The sequence below is a fragment of the Rhinoraja longicauda genome, chromosome 38, assembly GCF_053455715.1.
Source record: "Rhinoraja longicauda isolate Sanriku21f chromosome 38, sRhiLon1.1, whole genome shotgun sequence".
Lineage (NCBI taxonomy): Eukaryota > Metazoa > Chordata > Chondrichthyes > Rajiformes > Arhynchobatidae > Rhinoraja > Rhinoraja longicauda.
The window spans coordinates 3,331,785-3,355,805 of NC_135990.1; the positions used below are offsets into that span (position 1 = coordinate 3,331,785).

Sequence of the window (24,021 nt, forward strand, 5' to 3'; positions counted from 1 at the left end):
TCCCAGCGTGCTGTAGGCACCGCCGGATCATTCAACCGCGTCGATGATGTAGTTGACGTCACCGGCGAGAACGACAGGGCGGGATGTCACCAGCAGCGGTGGGATGGCCAGCCGCTCGCTCCGCAGGGGCGAGCATACACATTGATCAGCAAGTGTGGAGAGTTACGGTACGTTAAATCCACCAAGATGAGACATCTCTCCCCACCAACAACCTCCATGACTTCAGTGATCGAGAAGTTGCCTTCCCACGGCAGGATCCCCAGACTGGAGGTCAGTCATTGCCCCCCCCCCCCCCCCCGGACATTCCATTGGGTCACTCTCGTGACCACCTCCAATAGCTGTGGGGGTGTGGCAGCCCACATCTATATACTAAAACTCTCGTTTGTTATCTTGTTTGTGACTGAACTTCAGCCAAAACGGTGCATGGTAGCGTGACAATTTTAGGCCCACCTTACTCACCATTGTCACTTTAGTGATAATGCAAGTAGTTTTATTGAAATCGGTGTTATGTTTTTAAAGTTATTCACATTTTTAAGTTTAAAAGGAGGGGAGGGGGAAGGAGTGGGGGAGAAGGGAGAGGGGGGCTGAGGAGAGATGGGAGGGGGGGGGAGGACAGGTTGCTGCATCAATGCAGGAGAGGTTTGGGCCCAACGGGTCCACTCTCTAGTTCCTTTATAAAAGTCACATCTGCCTTGACCTTGGCAAAGTACTTAGACAGTACTTTCTTTACACTGCCAACATTTAGTGATGCCACATTCATGTCCATTGTTGTCTTGGAAATTCACAGTCCATTATCCTGAGCTCTCATGCCCACAGCTTTGGTGAACGGTAGCAATGTTTCTGGGCCCGCTCAGGTACTGGGTGCCGTCACCCTCAGGGAGAGGGGTCTCTTCCAGTAATACTGGTGGTGTTGCTGTGTGGATATCCCTCCTTGATCCTCTCTCCTCCGAAAGCACTGTACTCTGTCTCTTGGAGTTGGGGTGCAACGGGCAAATTTGTTCCTTCGCGTGTGCCTGTCAATCTTCTTCACAATCTCAATAATACTTTATTAACCAAGTATGTTTTGCAACACAAGAGGAACTTTATTTGCCATACAGTCGTAACAATAAAAAGCAACAGGACACGCAATATACATTTTAACATGAACATCCACCACAGTGATTCCTCCACATTCCTCAGATGGTATGTCCACGCCCCGCAGTCAGTCCCAGGCAAGGTCTCCACTCCAGCTCCACAGATTTTAGGCCTCAGAGCGACCGGAAATACGATCCGGAAATCAATCGCACCTCCGGCAAGGTAAGAGATTGAAAAAAAGCTTCCCCCGACCCCCTCCCCCATATAAAACAAACCAGGGAACATTAACACAAACTTTTAAAACTTACCAAAAATAACGAAGAGTTCAAAACAGAGAGACTTTGACGAGGCAGCCATCGAGCGGCGCCCCCTGGTGGACGTTTTTGTGCATTTTTGTGCTTCGCTGCTTACATCATCGGCTTCTTGATTGGATTCATCCTCTGACATGGAGAGGTATTGGTGTCAGTCGGTGGCATGTTTCTTTTCTTGTCAGTGCCAATGTTCTCATCAGCCCTTTGTTTTTTGTTGCCATTTTCTGTGGCTCTTCTCCCTTCAGCACTGTCTGCTAAACCTCTTCTAGTTCTTCCCTGACTCCCTCTTGAATCAACTTTCCCTTCTGGAGAGCACTCTGGGGGTCCATGTCCGGAGTTTGTAAGCTCGAGGTGGTTGGGCTCTCTTTACTCCTGGTTTTGGTTTCTGGGCGATGGGGGGCTGTCGACATTTATGGGCCTTTTCAGTAGTGTTTGCCTGTTGTATTCAATTTCCAAAATAACTTTAGCAGCACCGGTCCAACATTGGTGTTTGCATGTTTTCCTCGCGGCTACGTGGATTTCTCCCAAATGCTCCGGTCACCACCCATTCCCTAAAGACTTGCAGGTTGGTATCCGTAAATTATCTCTTAAACAAGACCACAGGAGAATCGGTGGGGTGTTAAGGGAAAAGTGAAAGAAAATATTAAAATGGAAATAAGTGGAGGAAATGGGATTGGCAAGGTTGCTCTGGAAGTTGAACAGATTCCTTTAATGTCATAAAGAAATATGAAACACAATAGTAGCTGTGACGTTGCAATCAATCTTCAAACCTGGACTGATGACCCAGAAAGTAGATCAACTCCTACCTTGGGCTAAAATCTTTCCTCATACAGAACTTTTGGCATATAAAGTAATTAGGAAGGTAAAAGGAATATTGGCCTTTACTGCATGAGGAAAAACCAGAGAACTTGCTGTAGCAGTATAGGACTTAGGCAACACCAAACCTAGAGTGTCCCATAAGGTTTTGATCTCCCTTGGAGGCAGTGCAGAGAAGGATAGTGCAATAGCAGTGCAATAGATTGATCCCCACATTGAGAGATCGTCTTGAAGAAAAGATTGTGCCGAAGGGGGAATAAGCTCATTGAAACGTACAAGAGTCTGGGAGGGGGGGGGGGGGGGGGGGGGGCTTGACAGGATAGACACAGAGGTTTCTTCCCATGGGATAGTCTAAAATGAAGGAACTTTTAGAATAAGGGATCGTTCATTTGAAGTTGAAGTGAGGAAGTTCTTCTCTTCAACTTCAAATGAACGATCCCTTATTCTAAATATTCCTTCATTTTAGACCGAGCAATTCTGTACCCTAAAGAACAGTGAGTGCAGTTATTCAGGATTTTCAAGGCTGAAACCGTGACTATTGAATGATTTTTTGGGATTTTTTTTTAGATACAGCGCGGAAACACGCCCTTTGGCCCACCGAGTCCGCGCCGCCCAGCGATCCCCACACATTAACACTATCCTACACACACTAGGGACAATTTTTACATTTACCCAGTCAATTAACCTATATACATGTACGTCTTTGGAGTGTGGGAGGAAACCGAAGATCTCGGAGAAAACCCACGCAGGTCACGGGGAGAATGTACAAACTCCGTACAGACGGCGCCCGTAGTCAGGATCGAACCCGAGTCTCCGGCGCTGCATTCGCTGTAAGGCAACAACTCTACCGCTGCGCCACCGTGCCGCATGAATGATCAGGGCAATTGGGTTATGGAGGGTAGGCCATCGATTAGATCATCATAATCATAATCATACTTTATTAGCCAAGTATGTTTTGCAACATACGAGGAATTTGATTTGCCAGTCATACCAATAAAAAGTAACAAGACACACAAATAAATTTTAATATAAACATCCACCACAGTGACTCCTCCACATTCCTCACTGTGATGGATCACCCACCATTTATTGAATTACGGAAACTGTTTAAAGGGCCATATTTTCTTGCACCTTTAAATGTTCTCATGTTAAATTAGGAATTAAACATGAGGGACTGGCAATCTTAATACCACTCTAAAGATATACTAACTCAATCATCTCAGAATCCAACAGCAGGCATACCTGATTTCTATGATATGCTGCTTGCTCACTCACTTAATCTAGCAGGGAACTCAAGGCTCATTTGCTACACATAACTTTGTAATTTTGCTCAATTTTTAATTGCTTCACATTTGGAGGACAAGCCAGTGGACATGATGGAAGTGAACTCATCAAGTTGTCACTTAAAGATCATATCTTTCAATAAACGGAGCCTCCAATTTAAACACTCAGGCAAGAATGCTTTTAAATAAGCTCTTAATGATTCAGTATTAATAGCTATGCAAATGCTATATCAACTAGCTTTAATGCGGTATTATATGCAACCCTTTTCCTGGCCCCATGCCCATCCTTGGCTGTCAGAAGATGAAAAAGAGCCTTATCTAAGATCATTGGTGGCAGTGCACTCAGATTCCGGCCTCAAGCTCTGATATTCTCTCCCTAAACCCAAATGTTATTTCAATTAAGTTGCTCTTTAAGATTCTTAATTCTTCTTCATGCTTGCTATTTTATTTACATTCAATTACATTGTGTGATGTGCCTTGACATATTTTACTTAAAGGAAGCTAGATGTCACTAATGGTCCTTATTTTCCTGGTTGCTCTCCAGGAACATTTATGAACACTTGACAAGTATCTTATGTTAAGACTACCTGTTCTGGATTTAAAATAATATTTATCATCATCAGAGCAGCAAAATCATTTTCAATAATTAATAGTGTAGGATTAAGACATTTGAAAGACTAAATGTAGGATATATATCAGCCCACTATGGCTACTATCTTTTGCCACAGACCGATTTTTCCTTTCTAGCAGTACACCAATGCTTCCTGTCTCTCTCTCATTAAATCAAGCTGTTGATGTACATTTGACTTTGTGCTTATTGTGTTTCCTTATCTACTACTGAGCTCTTTGTTATAAAATGTGCTAGCCGACTGCTAATGCTTCTAAGTCGGAAAGGCCAGTTGTTTAAGCCGTGCTCAAAAGACTAAAGGGCCTGTCCCACTTAGAGAATTTTAAGGCAACTGTCGGCGACTAGGCTGTCGCCGAACGTTCGCCGGGGTGTCGCGGGCATGATCGTGAGGAGTCTTCCAAAGATCGTAGTGTATCGTAGTGGATCTCGGCGCGTCGCCGAGAAATCAAACGGTTTGAAATCTCTCAGTGACAGCTGGCTTGTCGCCAGGTATCGTTGCTTATTGCGGGTGCTGTCGCATGCTGTCCCTAGGTTTGATAAGTTCTCTTAAGATACATTTATAAGCACATAATATTAAAATAAGTAAAGTCATTTCAAAATACCATAAAATGCTTGTGTTTAACCAATTTATTTACCGTCAGGACATTTGACACGGTAGATTGGAGGCAACAAGTTTGACGGTCAGGTAAGCGTGGGAATTTCCGCGGTTTTTGGCCTCAACCATTACATTTAAAGTGAGCTCCAAGCCCAGATATGCAACCCAGAAACCAGATATACATCTCCCTTACATTTTCAAAGAATGCCCACACTTTTCACAAAAATCCACTGAACCACTTAAAAAAAAAATTTTTAATACAGCTATTAGTAAACTGGAAGTAAATCCAGTTTATTCCTTGTTACAGTGAAGCTTGGTTTTTAAGTAACCCATACAAGATGTTATAGTTCAAAACTCTCAAGTACTTACCGACTTGTCAGTGATTTCAGCAAAAACCAGGACGCCGGAGAAGCATTGACAGCGTGGGAAATTCGCGATGTTTCAGAAGACGCTGTAATCTCAACCTGACTCGGCATTGTCGTGGTCATTGTCGTCGGGTAAAAGAAAAGTTCGGCGATCTGCTACGACTTTGACAGTCGCCGGCAGTCGCCAAAAAGATCGCCTAAGTGGGACAGGCCCTTTACTCACAACCTGTGGTGACACTTTAGTACAGTTCTAACATGGTGATGTATAACTGGAGATGTTGCATTTCTAAAGAAATGTTAAACCAAGGCCTTTATCTGGCTTCCCACAAGGAACCATTCAAGAAGAGCAGCTGTTTTTTCCTGACTAACATCTCAACTAGGATAGACACAAAAAGCTGGAGTAACACAGCGGCACAGGCAGCATCTCTGGAGAGAAAGAATGGGTGACGTTTCGGGTCGAGACCCTACTTTAGGATCATTGACAAAGATCATTGCTCATTACCTATTTTCATATAACTTTGTTGTCATGTATGCAGCATTTGAGCACACTTGATGAAAATGCAAGTGGCTTTTTAATTAAACAATGAATGTAAATTCCTTCCAAATTACTTGCATAACATGCATCAGTGTAATACTCATGAAGATAACATATTGGCTTAACCCACACAGTATGGAGTTTAAAAGAACCATGTACATTCAAAAAGTAATTATGAACACCAGTCTTGGCTTAAATAAAATCATCAATAAGGATAAAAAGACGTTAATTTTCTTCACCAGTATCGGAATGCCAAAGACAAAGGACCCTCTCCCACCACCCAAACTGTTACCTGCCTGCTCACTCGGCAAAAGAACGGATGAATGATAATTTATTATCACGTGACATGTCACAGTGAAATTCTTTGTCTGGCATACCATAGACAAAGTACGCAAAGAGTCGCCGCGTATACGGCGTCGACAAAGTTACGTTACAAGTGTTCAATGTAGTCCCCGATGGCCCCTCTTCAATCTCGGCGGCCCCCCAGGCCGAGTTCCTCTTTGTTCCGGGCTGCTCCCCCACAGCGAGTTCCTCTTTGTTCTATTCACGGCGCGTCCTGGATCAACCTCGGGCACCAACACGCAGGCTCGTCCGACCTCTGGCCACCACTGCATGTCCATCCGACTTTTGGCACCCATCGTGGGCTCGTCTGACCTCCGACCCTCAACACAGGCCCGTACTGGCCACCCGCCACCGGGAGCTTCCGAAGGCCCATCTTGCTCTTGGTGGTAGCCAGCGATTCCCACCTCGCTCTCGCAGCTCGGGTCCCATCAACGTCCACGGTGAGTAAGCTGGGGCCTACCGGCGGCTCTGACGACTCCGGTGGAAGGCTTCATCCCATTCATCGGAGCTACTGGACAGCTTGGCCCAGTTTGCCAGGAACACTCCCGGCTGAAATGCTTCAAGGAAACCGAAATATTGCGCAAGTTTCAAATTCAGATTTAGATATCCAAATATTGCTCAAGTTTCAAATTCAGATTCATAAACATCACTTCCTCTACACCTGCGATCTATTTTTTTTGTTTTGGGCAATAGCTTTGTTCTGGTATTCTAAAGCATGCTATATTTTCTGCACCAACCCATGGGTGCATTAAAATTTACTTTGCTTGTAATCTAACATCATCGAATGATACATAACACATCAGGTTTGGCTTCTTTCACTTTATATTTCAAGATAGCAAATAAAACAATTGAAGTAACGAACCTTGTATTATCCTCATAAATTGTCAACAATCTGCAATAGGAAAGTCAACTGTTTCTCCACCACATCACCCCATCCCCTACCTCATGGAAGCTTGAGAAACTCACAATGAAATTCATTTTCTGAATGCATGAATGATGGAGAATTTGCATTTAATTAAAACACATGGAAGTTCTGGAACTATTACTAAATTAAATTGCTAACCTATATTTACATATTCATAAATGTAGAAGAAATATACTAAAAGGGCATAATAAGCAGAATCAAATTATGAAGCTGCCATGTAGCCACAGTCAGTTCATCAGCAGGGCAAAATGCGAGTGCGTTATGACTTTCAGCTGAACTTGAAATGAGAGGGGACAAAACAGTTGTTAAGATCCATATGAAAACCAATAATATATATTTGACAAAAGTATGAGCTTCTGCTTAAGGAATATAAACAGATGGGTTCACTTGATTACTACCTTAACAACACGCAAATTGATACAGGATTGAATGCGCGGCTTAATGACTGTTGGGAGAAACTTGTTGCAATTTATGAGGCACCGGCACAAGAGAAAGAGGAACGTTTTCCATTGAGACTAGCTTCACTTAAATCAGTCTGGGATACCAGTGAACTTCAAAATCATATAAATAGGATGCTGTGGCAGGCTGAGCCACTTTGGTCTCGAACCGTCGTTCGTCGAGCTTGAACACTAGCTTGGACCGGCTGTGATCTGTGCCAACCAATCAACGCCAACCGGGGGCGGGCCTTTGGGGTGTGCGCGTGAACGACGGAGCTGTATCGGTTAAATATAAAATGGAAAGTTGACACAACGCGTGAACCTCTACAGTGGTGACACCAACGATCCAAAATGGCCTATTTTGGATTTCCTCATGCCTGGAGAAGACAACCCAGATCAGCAGAACGCAGTTTCGATCAAACTGCCCACTTCTGGGGACATCACAGCCTCAAGTGCGGTTTGAACAACACGCTGTCTTTGAGGCCCAGTTCCACATCCGACAGAAAACTGCCGATGCCACCAAGCACTACTACATGGTCAGTGCGCTGGATCAGGACACCGCCGGGCGCCTGATCGATTACCTTCGCAAGCCACCAGCCGACAAGAAATATGAAGGCATCAAAACGCTCCTCAAGGTCACTTTCGGTCTCTGCCATGGCCACAGGGCCGCAAAACTCCTGCACATGGATGGCCAGGCGACCGTAAACCGTCTGTGCTCATGAACAAAATGCTCGCCCTCATGGATGGACGCAAGATCTGCCTCCTTTTCGAACAGGTTTTCCTCGAGCAGATGCCTGAGGACATCCGCCTGTTCCTCGCGGACGACAATTTCACTGACCCCCGACGGCTGGCACCCCGTGCGGACGTGCTGTGGCAGGCAAAACAGCAGGGTGGAGCCACCATCAGTCGGGTGGTGGTGGTGCCTCGGCAGGTCAAACGGGCGGTCCCAGCCTCCACGGAAGGAGCGGCAGTGACGCCGGCCACGAACAGCGCCAGCAAGGACAAGTGGTGCTACTACCACCAAAGGTGGGGCTCCGAGGCCCGCCGTTGCCGATCACCCTGCACGCATCCGGGAAACGCCTCGACCAGTGGCTGCTGCGGTCGGCCAGAAACATCTCCTCCTCTGCACCTGGGATCATCATTCGGGGAGGCATTTTCTTGTTGACACGGGAGTGGAAGTCAGTGTTTTGCCCCCAACAGAAGTCAGTGTCTGTCAACAGCAGCAACATAAAAACATACAGGGTTTGCAGGATCCCACTCAACTTCAACTCCTGTCTCTTCATGTGGACCTTTACCATCGCCGACGTCTCACAACCACTGCTGGGTGCCGACTTCCTCCGGATGCACTCCATGCTGGTCGATGTGAAAGGACAATGTCTCGTTAATTCTGAGACGTTCGAGTCGATCGCCTTGCCGAATTGACTGCGCCCCACCTCAGCTTGGTGACCTTCTATAACATCGAGTACACCAGGATCTTGGCTAATTTCCCCGACATCATAACTCCCCAGCCAGCCCCAAGCATGGGGTGAATCACCATATTCCCATCACCGGACTGCCACTCCATGCACGCGCACGCAAGCTGCCCCCCAACTGGCCAAAGACAAGTTCCGCAAGGAGGAAATGGGCATAGTGCACCGCTCAGACACCCCATGGGCATCCCCACTTCACATGGTCCCAAAAATGTCTGGGGGCTGGAGACCAAGTGGAGACTACCGCCATCTCAACAGCCGATCCTGTCCCTCACATCCAGGACTTCATGGCAAACGTGGACGGTGACAAGGTTTTTCCAAGATCGACCTGGTACGCGGCTACCATCAGATTCCAGTCAACCCAGACGACATCCCCAAGACGCCCCTCATCATCCCGTTCCGGCTCTTTGAGTTCCTGCGCATGCCTTTTGGCCTCAAGGACGCCGCCCAAGCTTTCCAACGGCTCATGGACACGGGGGACGCGGGCTGGATATCGTGTTCATCTACCTTGACAACATCCTCGTCACCAGCCGCTTTCGCACACATCCGGCAGCTCTGCCAGAGGCTCAACGAGCATGGCCTGGCCATCAACCTTGCCAAGTGTCAGTTTGGCCTCATTTTCATCAACTTCCTCGGCCACCACATCAACCAGCATGGAGCAGTCCCGCTCCCAACCAAGGTCGAAACCACTCGTAAGCTTGCCAAACCCTCTACTGTGAAGGAACTCCAAGAGTTTGTCGGCATGGTCAACTTCTACCACAGTTTTGTGCCAGCAGCCGCTAGGGTCATGCAACCGCTGTTCAAGGCCCTGGCCAACAACCCGAAAGAGCTCATTTGGGACGATGTGGCCACAACCACGTTCGACAACGCCAAGGAGGCGCTGGCAAAGGCAACAATGCTGGTACATCCACGGGCCAACGCACCGACAGCTCTTACGGTCGGCGCATATGGTACAGCCGTGGGTGTAGTGCTAGAACAACTGATCAATAGTAGCTGGCAGCCCCTCGCCTTTTTCAGTCATCACCTGAGACCGCCGGAACAGAAATACAGCGGTTTCAACCAGGAGTTCCTTGCGCTCTCTCTGGCCATCCAACATTTCCGCTACTTCCTTGAGGGCAGGGATTTCACAGCTTTCACAGTCCACAAGCCACTCATGTTTGCCTTAGCCAAAGTGTCTGATCCTTGGTCAGCCCAACAGCAGCGTCACCTGACCCACATCTCAGAATATACGGCTTGTGTCCAGCACATCGCAGGCAAGAGCATGTCGACTACACGGCCGTGGCAACCGCCCAGCGAGAGGATGAACAGATGCTCACCTATCGCACCGCCATTTCAGGCCTGCTGTTGGAGGATATGCGATTCCGGCCCGCTGACATCATACCCCTTTGCGACATGTCTATCAGATAGCCTAGACCCATCATCACCGCAGCCTACCACCGCCGGATTATCGACATGGTTCATGGTGTGGCTCACCCTTTCATCTGGGCAACAATGGCACTAATGGCAGCCAAGTTCAGGTGGCACGGGTTGCGCAAACAGGTCGGCAACTGGGCCAGGGCGCGCATCCCGTCAGACTTCCAAAATTCAGCGACACATCAAGGCGCCATTGCAGCACTTTGCCCTGACACGCCGGCGTTTCGACTTCATGCACGTCAACATCGTTGGACTGCTGCCCCCATCCAGAGGTGTCACCCCCCTCTTCACCATCGTGGACAGATTCACGAGATGGGCGGAAGCCGTCCCACTCAGATACCTCCACTGCGACTTGTGCACGTGCCCTCACCGCCCACTGGATCGCCCGCATTGGCGTGCTGGTGGACATCTCCTCCGACAGAGGTGCACAGTTGACCTCCGAGCTGAGGTCATCAATGGCCCGGCTGCTTGGCACTAGGCTGACCCACACAACAGCCTGCTACCCGCAAGCAAAGGCCTAGAGGAACGTTTTTACCGGCACATGAAGGCATCCCTCAAGGCACGTCTCACGGGCCTGGACTGGATGGACGAATTGCCGTTGGTCCTGCTAGGCATACGCACTACCCTGGAAGACCTGGCAACTTCCTCAGCCAAGCTGGTACATAGCGCCCGACTTAGTCCTAGGGGATTTCATCCCAGTGGCGGGTGGACATCAAGAACTGCCCACGACCATGCTGATGCGCCTCCATGAGAAGGTGGGCATGTTCTCTCCAGTCCCAACGTCCCGACACGGTCTCACAACTACGTACGTCCCACCCAAACTCCAGGACTGCCAGTACATCTCCCTTCGCCAAGATTCCCACCGTACACCACTGCAAAAGCCTTACGAGGGACCCTTCAGAGTACTGCAAAATGGCCTCACGACTTTCACCATTGACATGGGCGGCAGACACGAGACGTCTCCGTGGACCGTCTTAAGCCGGCACATTTGGACTTTGACCAACCAGTCAGGTGGCACAACCCCGCCACAGAGGGCGTCCACAATCACGAGCAAACCCACCCTCAACTCAACCAGCTGCAACCCAGAACAGCCTCTCAAGGCACTTGATCCCCACGGATGTTAGTGCTACTGGTCGATAGTCATTGTGGTCGATAGTCATTGTCACCTTAATCTTCTTGGGCACCGGTATTATTGGTGCCCTCTTAAAGCAGGTGGGAACCTCAGACCTCAATGAGAGGTTGATGATGTCCATAAAAATTGCAGCCAGTTGGTCTGCACTGGTTTTAAGAACAAGACCAGGCACACCATCAGGTCCAGACATTTTCCGAGGGTTCACTCCTCCGAAGGATTTTCTGACATCAGCCTTTGTGACTGTGGTTGTAGTACCCTTAGGGGCTCTGGGGACCCCGGAAGGCACATCAGAGTTCTCTCTATCAAAGCATGGGTAGAACACATTGAGCTCAGCTGGGATTGATGCCACGCTGTTGCTTGAGCTGCCCCCTGATTTCACCTTGTAGGAAGTGATTTCAGTACTATTGTATGGAAAGCTTTCTCTAATATTGGTCCTGGTGAGACAACATGTGGAATATTGAATATAGGTCTGATCTTCCAACATAATGAATAGTACACATGATCAACAGAGTGCAGCAGAAACTCACTAGATTAACTCCTCGGATAGAGGGTTTATCATACGAGAGGGATTAATCAACCTATACTCTCCAGTTTAGAAAATGAGAAGCAATCTCATTGAAATATTTTTATAGGATATGGAATTAATTTTCTCCTGACTGGACAACTGCAATCAAGACTCAGTAAGTGGGTCAGCCATTCAGAACAAAGATAAGAATTTTTCCACTTAGGGAGTAATGAATTTTTGGAATTATTTTATTCACGTGGTTCAGTTGATGCATAATTTCAAGAAGGAAGTTCTCTTTTAAATATTATGGGAATCATGAAATATGGGATTTGAGCCAGGAAAATGTGCAGAGCTAAGATATACATTTCCTCACACAGATGGCCATTTGACCCATCCATTCTATGCTGCAGATCAGAACAATGTCATCTGCCCCATTCACAGGCAACAAGCCTAAGGATAGAACCAGATGTTCGACCTTGTGATTGTTAACTGAGGCAGCTATAATCAGCCATGGTCATATTGTATGGCAGAGCAGGTACTAATAGCTGAATGGCCTCTTCCTTCTTCTACTTATGTTTCTGGATTGAAGGAATGTGGAGCATGTACTGTGGAACAGAATGTTATTGAAGAATATCAATTTACACAATTGTGAGTCAGATTGTTAAATGTTAAATTGTTCAAAATTCTATAACCATTCCTTTATAAACACTGATTGCAAAATATTAAGAAATATTCTTTATCCCAAATGACAAATACACATTGGAAATAGGGATCCAATATCCTTCCTCTTCCTCTCCAAAATGATATGCTCTCATCGTTGTGAAGATGAGGCTCTACAACCATATTGGAAGCAAACTTCATGAAGTAACAAAGTTAATTCACCTTAAACCGATCTATCAATCAGTTTATTTTCATGGCATAATAGCAGATCATATTGACTGTTCCGAATACAATCGAACGGACAAGAATCAAGAGTTTATTTGTCACAAATCCCGACAATGAAACAATGAAATTCTTACTTGCAACAGCATAAAAGGTCTGTAATTGTAATACAAAGATGATATGTAATTAAAAAATTAATAACCAAAACACAAGTGTATAACAACAAAGTCCTCAGTGTAAGCAAAGACATTCCATAGAAGATTCAGAGTTGAGGTTTGTGTTGTGTAGTCTTTAAGAACCTGATGGTTGTTGGGAAGAAGCTGGTGGTCATGGTTTTCAGACTCCTATACCTTCTTCCTAATGGTAGGAGTGAAATGAGAGCAGGCCAAACTGACCAGGATATTTGATGATGTTGGCTGGTTTTTGAGGCAGCGCCTCTTATAGACACTCCCCGACTTACTGAAGGGTTACGTTCTTTACTTATAGGTTGCGTAACCCTTCTGCATTGAATTTTACACAAGCCGGAATCACCATAAAACTTGGCGATGATGCACCAACAGAACCATCTTTGCCAGCTGTCACACCGTCCAATTGACATGGTTGTTGTTGCAGCTTACTTTGTAGCCCCTGGCCAATAGCGTTCTTCAGTCTGCTGCCACCAATGGGACATGCTCAGTCACCCTGGGGCTCTGCCCCTCTTCTGGCACTGTGGTGCCCGCTGACATCTTCCTGTCGATCATTGCTATATCCAAGCAGCTGCTCCCATGTCCATCGCAGCCTCCTCCTCCTCCTTCTCCCCTGGAGTCACCAACATTTTCCACCTTGTGTGTGTCATCTATTGTGAGTCAGCCATTCACTGCTTCCTTCGTTCTCGCTCACCTTCCCAGTGTCACACCGAAAGTGGCCAAAACTGTTAGAATAGCAAGCCCGGGCGACGCCATTATATCTTTGAAGCATACGGGATGCCCTCGCCATCCTCCCGTTGCTAAATTTGTCCTTCTCATTCGTATTAAAACCTCAGATCTTGGCAAAAAACACCCACCCCGCCTGCTAGATCCCAACAAAACAGCTGTAAACATCCAAGTTCTTCAGAGTACCAAGTCTGGGCTTGGCTGAACTTGTCCACTTCTCCGTCCAGTTGCAATTTAAATTTCTATTCAAAGTAGAGTTGTCAGGAAAATGGTTTCAGGAAGAATCAATGATTTCACTGTTTAGATTGCGATGAACTAATTCAATCAACGTGGCTACAATTAATAATAATAATATATTCCTTTATTTGTCCCACACCGTGGAAATTTGCAGTGTTACAGCAGCAAAGTGGATAGCAAGATACATTCATTATAAATAAAAACAAAGATAAGGATAATTGTCATCATTTACTGTTTTGTTTTTCTGTTACTGTTAACTGGTCTGCTGGGAGTAGCGCTGGTTGTGCAGTCTCACAGCAGTGGGAAGGAAGGACCTCCGATATCTCTCCTTCACGCACCTTGGGGTGAAGGAGTCTGTCACTGAAGGAGCTACTCAGTGCAGTGACAGTGTCCTGCATGGGGTGGGAGTCGTTGTCCAGCAGCGATGTTATCTTTGCCATCATCCTCCTCTCTCCCACCGCCTTTACTGAGTCAAGGGGGAAACCCAGGACAGAGCTGGCCTTCCTGATCAGCTTGTCAAGTCTCTTCCCCTCCGCTGCTGAGATGTTGCTGCTCCAGCAGATCACTCCATAGAAAATAGCTGATGCCACCACAATGTTGTAGAAGGTCCTTAGGAGTGCCCCCTGCACTCCTAAGGACCCGAGTCTCCTCAGCAGATAAAGTCTGCTCTGGCCCTATTTGTTCAGTGCATTGATATTTTCGGTCCAGTCAAGTTTATTGTTAAGGTAAACATCCAGGTACTTTTAAGAGTCCACCCTCCCAATGTCCATTCCCTGGATGTTTACCGGTGTCGGGGAGACGTGGCTGTGCCTGCGGAAATCCACCACCATCTCCCTGGTTTTCCCCACGTTGATCCGGAGGCGGTTCCACTGGCACCAGTCCACAAAGTCCCTGGTCAGTTTTCTGTACGCCCTGTCATCGTCGTCTGTGATGAGGCCGACGATGGCAGAGTCGTCAGAGAACTTCTATAGATAGCAGTTTGCTGAGTTGTGCCTGAAGTCCGCAGTGTACAGGGTGAACAGGAAAGGAGCTAGCACTGTTCCCTGCGGAACCCCTGTGTTGCAGACCACCATGTCCGAAACATAGTCCTTTGTCCTCACATACTGTGGTCGGTTGGTGAGGTAATCCAGAATCCAGGATGTGAGGTGGTGATCCACTCCTGTGCGCTCCAGCTTGCCCCCCAGAAGCCCAGGCTGGATGGTATTGAAGGCACTGGAGAAATCAAAGAACATGATTCTCACAGTGCTACCAGGCTTCTCCAGGTGCGAAAGAGCTCTGTGCCGTAGGTGGATGATGGCGTCCTCCACCCGATGCGAGTCTGGTAGGCGAATTGCAGCAGATCCATTGATGGTCTCACCAGGGGGCGGAGATGGGCGAGGACCAGACGCTCCAGTGTATTCATCAGGTGCGATGTCAGTGCCACCGGCCTGTAGCTGTTGAGTTCCTTCGGGTACGGCATCTTTGGCACCGGCACCACGCAGGATGTTTTCCACAGCTGTAGAACTCTCCCCAGTTTCAGGCTCAGATTGAAGATGTGCTCAACTATCCCGCACAGCTGATCTGCACAGGACTTGAGGAGCCTCGAGCTCATGCCGTCCGGACCAGCCGCCTTCCTCGCATTGATTTTTCTGAGCTCATTTCTCACCTGGTCTGTAGAGAGAGACAGATTGGAGCACAGGAGCTGGGTGCTCGAGGGTGTGAGAGGAGGAGGGGGTGTGGGGGGTTGGGGCAGGGGAAGCAAAAGCAGTGGGTGGTGGCTGTGACCCAAGTGCTGTGGGAGGGGGGGTTGGGGCAGTGTACTGGAAGTGCAGACGAGGGGGGCTGCAGCTGGGGTGACTGGACCGGGGGAGGGGTAGGTGACTGATCAAACCTGTTGAAGAAAAGGTTCAGATCATTTACCCACTTCTGGGCCCCCACGGCCTGGGAGTCCGATTCCTTGTACCCAGAGATGGTTTTGAGGCCTCTCCAGACTCCGCTGATGTTGTTCCTCTGCAGCTGGTCCTCCTTCTTCTTCTTGTAGCTGTTCTTCCCCTCTCTGATCTTCCTCCACAGCTCCTTTTGCACAGCCTTCATCTCCTCCTTATTTCCAGACTTAAAGTGCCTCTTTTTCTCCAGGAGAGCTTTTATGTCAGGGTTGATTCAGGGTTTGTTATTGGAGAAACTCTCTCAGAGCCTCTTCAGTCTCCTCAGACCATCCTCTAACTGTGTGGGTCACCGCTGGTTGCCTGTGCACGAGAGGATTATACACAGGCTGGAGATGAACCATGTTGTGGTCAGATCTCCCCAGAGGGGGGAGGGGTGCTGAGGTATATGCCTCCTTGGTGTTGGCATAAAATAAGTCCAGTATTTTATTGTCTCTGGTGCGGCAGGTGACGTACTGGGTGAAAGTGGGCAGAGTGGATGATGGGGATGCGTGATTAAAGTCCCCAGAGATTAGAAAGAAGCCATGTGGGTGCTGTGTTTGCAACCTGCTCACAGCTGAGTGCAGGCCATCACAGGCCGTGACGCCATTAGCAGAGGGGGAAATATATGTCACTATCACAACGTGAGAATTCCCTCGGTAGATAGTAAGGCCTCATGCTAACAGCTCGATGTCCCTGCAGCAGAGCTGCTCTTTGACAGTGATGTGACCAGAGTTACACCATCTATAATTTACAAACACAGCCAGCCCTCCTCCCTTTCTCTTACCACTCTCCACTGTCCTGTCCGCTCGCCTCAGGTGAAAACCGTCTAGTGAAACGTTCGTGTCCAGAGTTACTGTGTTCAGCCATGTCTCCGTAAACAACATGATGCAGCACTCCCGATATTCCCTCTGATGTCGGGTCAACGCCGCCAACTTGTCCATCTTGTTGGGGAGAGATCTTAACGATGGACGGGAGTACGGGTCTGTAACGTCTCCTCCCGACTCGACGCTGAATTCCAGCACGGCTCCCTCGTCTCCTCCTAAGCTCACGGGGGACGTCAGGTCTCTCCAGAGGCAGCACCGCTGGGTTACGGAGTGCTAACAGCTGCTCCCTCGTGTGAACAATAGGGCCATGGCTGTGCGCGGGATCTCCGGGGAGAACACAGGAATTACATAGGTAATTCAGGAAACTGTTTTACTCACCATTGAAAGAAACCTGCATACAGCAGCAGTAGCATACGGCTACCTCGTAATGTGAATTTTCACTCAACTTGAAAATTCAACAATCACATTTAAAGAATTGTTTACATGTGAGTTTACACAAATTGGAGAATGCCTGTAGATCCCTTCATAGGTGGATAGAAGGGTCTCGACCCGAAACGTCATCCATTCCTTCTCTCCAGAGATGTTGCCAGACCTGCTGAGTTACTCCAGCATTTTGTGATACCTCCTTCATAGGTGGAGGTCAGTATTTGATTGATTGATACTTTATTATCACGTGGCGACCACAGTAGCACAGATGCAGAGTTGCTGCCTTACAGCGCTTGCAGCGCCAGAGACTACAGGTGCTGACTGTACAGTTTGTATGTTCTCCCTGTGATCGCCTGGGTTTTCTCCGAGATCTTCGGTTTCCTCCTACACTCCAAAGAGGTAAAGGTATGTAGGTTAATTGACTTAGTGTATGTGTAGGTTGTCCCTAGTGTGTGTAGGATAGTGTTAATGTGTAGGGATCGCTGGTTGGTACAGACTCAGCCGTAGGGCCTGTTACCTTGGCATATCTATAAACTAAATAAACTAAATGTGACATGTCAGTGAAATTCTTTGTTTTGCATAACATATACAAAGTATGCAAAGAGTCGCCACGTATAGGGCACTGACAAAATTACAAAGTGTTCAATGTAGTTCCCTCTTTGTTCTCAGCAACCTCTCCACGCCAGGTCCCTCTTTGTTGTCGGCAGTCCCTGGACACCAGGTCCGCCTTTGTTCTCGATGGCGCGGGCCCGTCCGACCTCCGACACCCACTGTTGGCCCGTCCTCAGCCACCCAGTCCTCCTTGGACAGCTCTGCAGTCCTCACCAGGAGCTTTTGGCAGCCCTCCTCGCTCTTGATGGTCGCTTGCTGGCTCGACGACATCCGCGGCGGGCCAGTTGGGCCTTCCGGGCAGGCCCGATGTCGTCTCAAGGGAACTGGGCCTTCTGGAAGGCTTGGCCCCACACGCCGGGAGCACTCCTGGCCGTGCTGTGATGGATCAGGCATTGTCTACTACTCTCTGTGAATTTGCCTTAATTCCTGGTCATTGTAGTTACCAATCCAAGTCGTGATGCAAACAGTCAATATGCTCTGTAACTGTACACCTGCATATCATCTTACTCATCTTAGGCATCAGTATTATTGATGCCCTTTTAATGCAGATAGGAACCTCAGACATAAGTAATGAAATGTCGACAAAAGTTCCAGTCAGTTGGTCCATACAGGTACTACGAATATGACCCAGGACAGCAACAGGACTGGATGGTTTCCGTGGTTTACCGTCATGAAGGATCTACTTACATCGGCGTCAGTGACTGAGATCACAATGCCTTCGCAGACCTCCCAACATTTGATTTTACAAATTGATAATTTTGATGTCCAAAATTCAGAATTTTACATCAGAATTTTACATATGGCGCATAATTCAACCTTTCAGCAAAAAAAATGTATGCATGCCAAATGCGCATACGCGTTGCGCTACATTCATGTGTGGAAAATGATTATTACTTCCAACAGTCTGTAGTTCTTGGACTACATGTGCAATGTCAGGCCTATCAAGAGTATATTCTGCTATTTTTAGAAAGGTTATTGAACAGAAATGCTTTTTACAACACAAAGAAAAAATTGTTTTGTTTTTTCTATTTTGCTTTTTCCTTACACATCTCAATTCTCTTGGAATTGAATAAAAGGACAATGGTCATAAAATGTATGACTGTTATGAAGAATTTCATTTAAAACTGCACATACCTAATTTCATTGAAGTCATACTTGCTCCAGTGGTCTTCAACAGCAAATCGCAACGGTCCATGCCCCCCCACCCCCCCCCCTCCAGACCCCTACTCCCTCCCACTATCCTTCCCCCCACCCCTTCTCCCTTCCCCCCCACCTCCACTCCCCCCCTTTCCCCCCACCTCCACTCCCCCCCCTTTCCACGCACCTCCACTCCCCCCCTCTGTGCAATTCTCACTACTGGAGCTATACTCTCGTGTTGCTGGCGATATGCAGACAAAGTCTAATTTGACAAAGTGAGTGCTTGGGATACAGTGATATGTATCTTTGATGCTGAACAAGCAATAGTCAAGGATATTTGATCCTTTGGTGGTGCAGGACATGTACGAGTGGTGGTTAGGAAATTATGTTTTCAAACTGGCCTTGATGTCCTCCGTTATGATGGGGTACAACATTGGTGTTTGTTGACCACGGGGTACAGCGCCTCCTCCTGTGTTAACCGAACATCTACCTGGCCAAGATATGGAGCAAGGTCACAATGATGGAGCTGAATTCCTTCAGGAGGCAAAATAGACGGCACTTCACTGCTAGATGTTCAAGGTGCATTCTGCACTACTACGTCTTAGCATCATGAAAAGTTTTGGTTTTTAATTTAAACTCTTCTTTCCATCCTCTCCCTTTCATCAACTTAAAAGATGCTTACCTTCTCGCTATTCCAGCTGTGATGAAGGGTCCCCGATCTGTAATATCAATTCTGTTTCTATGACCTCTGAGTGCCATTTGACTTTCAGTGTTATGAGCATCCTCTGCTTTTGTGTCAAGCATTGTATCTGGGATCAAACTTCTGAGGCAATGATAGATTTCCATTATCATTATTATTATTATAGTGCCAGGGAATCAGTCTGTCACAGAAAACAAGTACAGACCTAAAATGTACAGAAAACTTTGCAGTCTGCATCAGAAACCTGTTCAAAACGCTCATGAGGCAGAGCCAATAGCCACTATTTTGATGAAAATGTGGATTGAATCTATACTGAATTAGAATGGAGCATATTTGTCTATCAGTAAACATACTAGTACGGGTAGCATAATGAGGGGAAAAGGGGAAAAATACTGAAGAATATAAACCTAAAGTGACAAATTTGCAACTATTGTGCATGCAAATCACACAAGACCCTGTAACTAAGAACACTTTTAAAAAAAACAGCTTTATGGTCCCTCTACCATTTAGTAAGCTTATGGTTAATCTGACCATGGTCTTATCTCCATATTCCAGCTTCTCCATATTCCTTAATTCCTTAACCCTGAGCAGCAGAATGCAGTTTCGACCAAACTACCCGCCTTCTCGACATCACAGCCCCACTTGTGGTTTCAACAGGCTGAAGCCCAGTTCCACATCTGCCAGATCACCGCCGATGCCACCAAATACTACTGCGTGGTCAGTGCGCTGGACCAGGACACTGCCGGGCACCTGAGCGATTACCTTCACCAGCCACCAGCCGACGGCAAGTACATTGGGCCTCAAAACGCTCCTCATGCGCACTTTCGGTCTCAGCCACCGCGACAGGGCAGCCAGACTCTTGCACATGGATGGCCTAGGCGACCGCAAGCCATCCGTGCTTATGGATGAAATACACGCCTTGATGGATGGACACAAAACCTGCCTCTGGTTCGAACAGGTTTTCCTCGAGCAGATGCCCGAGGACATTCGCCTGCCCCTCGCGGACGATGATTTCACCAACCACCGACGGCTGGCAGCCCGTGCGGACGTGCTGTGGCAGACAAAACTGCAGGGTGGCAGCACCATCAGCCAGACGGCGGCGGTGCCTTGGCAGGTCAAGCGGCCAGGCCCAGCCTCCTCCGAAGGCGCGGCAGTGAAGCCAGCCACAAGCGACGCTGGCAAGGGTGAGTGATGCTACTACCATCAAAGGTGGGGTTCCGCGGCTCACCGATACCAACCACCCAATCACCTGATGCCTCCATCAGTCAAGGGTGGTCATTCTTACCTCACTTCTAGAAATCACCACATTGGTCTATGTTTGGACCAAGGCTATGTTGGAATCAAAACTCGGTCCTTGTGTACGCAAAACTGGGCATGGGCGAATAGGTTATTATACGATTGAGAAAATTACTTGGAGAAAGTGCAGCATAAAAATAAAGAACTTCATGGAATAGGGATGTAGACAACATAAAAAAATTCTGTCACTCAACTATGCACTTTATACAATATGACATTGCAGAAGATAGCATGGGCACCTAACATGCTCAACACCCAGGTAAGAACTCAGCTACCGTCTGTAGCTACAACAAACCTTTTTATGGTGATTTTTGCATACACTGACAGTATCCTGGCAACACAAATCAAAACCCTGACTTCTGACTTCTGACGTGCCATCGAGTGAAGATCTTGACAAATCTTGTCAGATCTTGTTCAGGTGGTTTTTGAATCTGACATATCTATTTGTATTTTAAGTGCTTAAAAATATATTGTTCGTTCTCCCTTCCTGCTCTCTGCATGCAGGTTAGATTTTTACAAGTATGGATAGTAGATCTCAGAGCACACTTCTAAACAGGTTGGCAATAGTTCCAACCAGACAGCAGGAATCCAAACTGCAACCAGCAGTCTAGTGTTATAAATGTGGTTATATATTTGAGATTAATCCTGACTGCTCTGAAAGGCAGCAGCAACCTCTTAGGAGCTGTATTGCTACCCCACCAGTTGCCCTTAAGATTATTCTGTATCCCTGGTGAATTGCCATTTCTAATATCTGTAACATACAACAGAGGCATATCAGAACAGAGTCCTTGCAATACAATCCACTTGTTGTTTATGTTAAACGAAATTCAAAGTTATACTATTTTGCTTTGAAAGTATAATGATTTAATGTTTTCAAACATGATACTGTACACAATTGTTTTATTGATTGAGTGCATATTGTTTGCTGAACAATAATTATCTCAAAGACAGGTGGGGAGTCTTGACCAAAATATTACTAACAGCTGAACCAAGGATAAAGCTGACATTTGCTTAGTCAAACTTACCAATAAGGTTGTCCCACCTCGAGAGATTAGGAAATGCCCCGACTCCACAATCATCAAGGAGAGAAAACCCTTTTCCAGGCTAGATTCAAAAACCTGAAAGCAAACCAGAACATGGTTACTGCAAATATATAAAAAAACATATTCACTACATTTAAAGATGTACTTTCTAATGTTTCAGTAGCTTCATAAATGTTGTTAAACCGCCTTCATTGCTCACTCCAACAAACTGTGCCAAAGATTGGAAATTTTCCACCCAGTGTTACATGGTATATCTACGTCCACCTGGTTACTGCTATACTACATGCCTTGAATATCCACCACTCACTGCCCACTCCAAAGTACACCAACTCATATCACATTGATCGGCCAGCAGGATCTGATAAACATTTCATGTCATTTCCCCATAATTCTCAAACCAGTCAGAATCATACACGCTATCTGTCCTCTTTACAGTACATTGAAATTCCTATATTAATGAGTTGGGCATTTTAGACTGGTTACTACACATTGCACGTTGAGGCAAATTGAAGATATGTTATGGACATATTTTATCTCTCTTCATCTCCCTCCTTTCTCAACTCCCCTCCATCTCTTCATCCCCCTCTCCCCATCCCCCTCCCTCATCCCCCCCATTTCCTCACTACGCTCCCTCCCTCACCCTTCTCCCCTCATCCCTACCTCACCCCCCTCCCCATCCCTCACCCTTCTCTCCTCCCCATCCCTCACCCCCCTCCTTTCTCAACTCCCCTCCCCTCCCTCCATCTCTTCATCCCCCTCTCCCTCATCCCCCTCCCCATTCCTTCACCCCTCCCTCCCCATCCCTCACCATTCTCCTCTCATCCCTCTCTCCCCTCCCTCCCCCACCACCATCCCTTACCCCCCCTTCCCTCACCCTCCCCCTCAATCCCCATCCCTCACCCCTTTCTCCCCTCGCTCACCTCCCCTCATCCCTCGCCCTTCTCTCATCCCTCTCTCCCCTCACCCCATCCCTTGATCCCTCCCCCATCCCTCACCCCCTCCTTTCTCAAATCCCCTCCGCTCCCTCCATCTCTTCAGCTCCCACTCCCTCATCCCCCTCCCCATTCCTCACCCTCCACCATCCCTCACCCCTTTCTCCCCCTTCCCTCACCCTCAATCCCCCTCCCTCCCCACTCTCCTCACCCTCCCTCCCTCCCCCTCAATCCCCATCCCTCACCCCCCCATCCCCCCTCTCCTCACCCTCTCTCAAACCCCCCCTCCCTTTCTCCCCCTTCCCGCACCCTTCTCCTCCCCCTCAATCCCCCTCCCTCCCCACTCTCCCTCAAACCCCATCTCTCCCTCCCCCCTCTCCTCACCCTCCCTCAAACCCCCCCTCCCTTATCTCCCCCTTCCCGCTCCTCCCCCTCAATGCCCCTCCCTCCCCCCCCCCCACCCCTCCCTCCTCCCTCCCCCCTCTCACCCTGGCCCTGCCTCCATCCCTCTCACCTCCCAGGCGCTGGGTGCTCCGCCCGACGCCGTGAACCGCGCGTACCGCTTCAGGGCCCACTGTGAGCTGGACATCGGCCCTGCCCCGGCCCCTGCCCCTGCCCCGCCTTCACCCGCCGCCGCCGCCGCCGCCTGAGATGCCCCGGGAGGGGGAGGCCCCTGCCCCGGCCCCTGCCCCGCCCGCGCTTGAGGCGCCGCCATCGCCCCGAGAAGGAAAGACGCCGCCATTGCTTGAGGCGTCGTCATCGCCTGAGGCGCTCTCTCCCTCTCCCTCAGTGAGGCGCTCCCTCCCTCAGTGAGGCGCTCCCTCTCCCTCAGTGAGGCGCTCCCTCCCTCAATGAGGCGCTCCCTCTTTCTCCCTCAGTGAGGCGCTCCCTCTCTTTCTCTGTGAGGCGCTCCCTCCTTTAGTGAGGCGCTCCCTCCCTCCTTTAGTGAGGCGCTCCCTCCCTCTCCCTCAGTGAGGCGCTCACTCTCCCTCAGTGAGGCGCTCCCTCTCTCTCTGTGAGGCGCTCCCTCTCTCTCTGTGAGGCGCTCCCTCCCTCAGTGAGGCGCTCCCTCTCTCCCTCAATGAGGCGCCCCCTCTCCCTCAATGAGGCGCTCCCTCCCTCAGAGGCGCTCCCTCTTTCTCTCTCAGTGAGGCGCTCCCTCCCTCAGTGAGGCGCTCCCTCTCTCCCTCAGTGAGGCGCTCCCTCAATGAGGCGCTCCCTCTCCCTCAATGAGGCGCTCCCTCTCCCTCAATGAGGCGCTCCCTCTCCCTCAGTGAGGCGCTCCCT

The 24,021-nt window shown here is 48.3% G+C and overlaps 1 protein-coding gene across 1 annotated transcript in view; it reads right to left on the reverse strand.

Moving 5' to 3' along the window:
- Positions 1–23,449, reverse strand: part of rec114 (REC114 meiotic recombination protein) — a 46,591-nt gene extending 23,142 nt beyond the window's left edge. The window contains exons 1-2 of the mRNA XM_078429828.1: positions 23,249–23,449; positions 21,785–21,877 (exon numbers count right to left, since the gene is read on the reverse strand). Coding sequence (XP_078285954.1) covers positions 21,785–21,877; positions 23,249–23,449 — 294 coding nt within the window. The remainder of the gene's footprint in view (positions 1–21,784; positions 21,878–23,248) is intronic.
- Between the last annotated feature and the right edge of the window lie 572 nt (positions 23,450–24,021).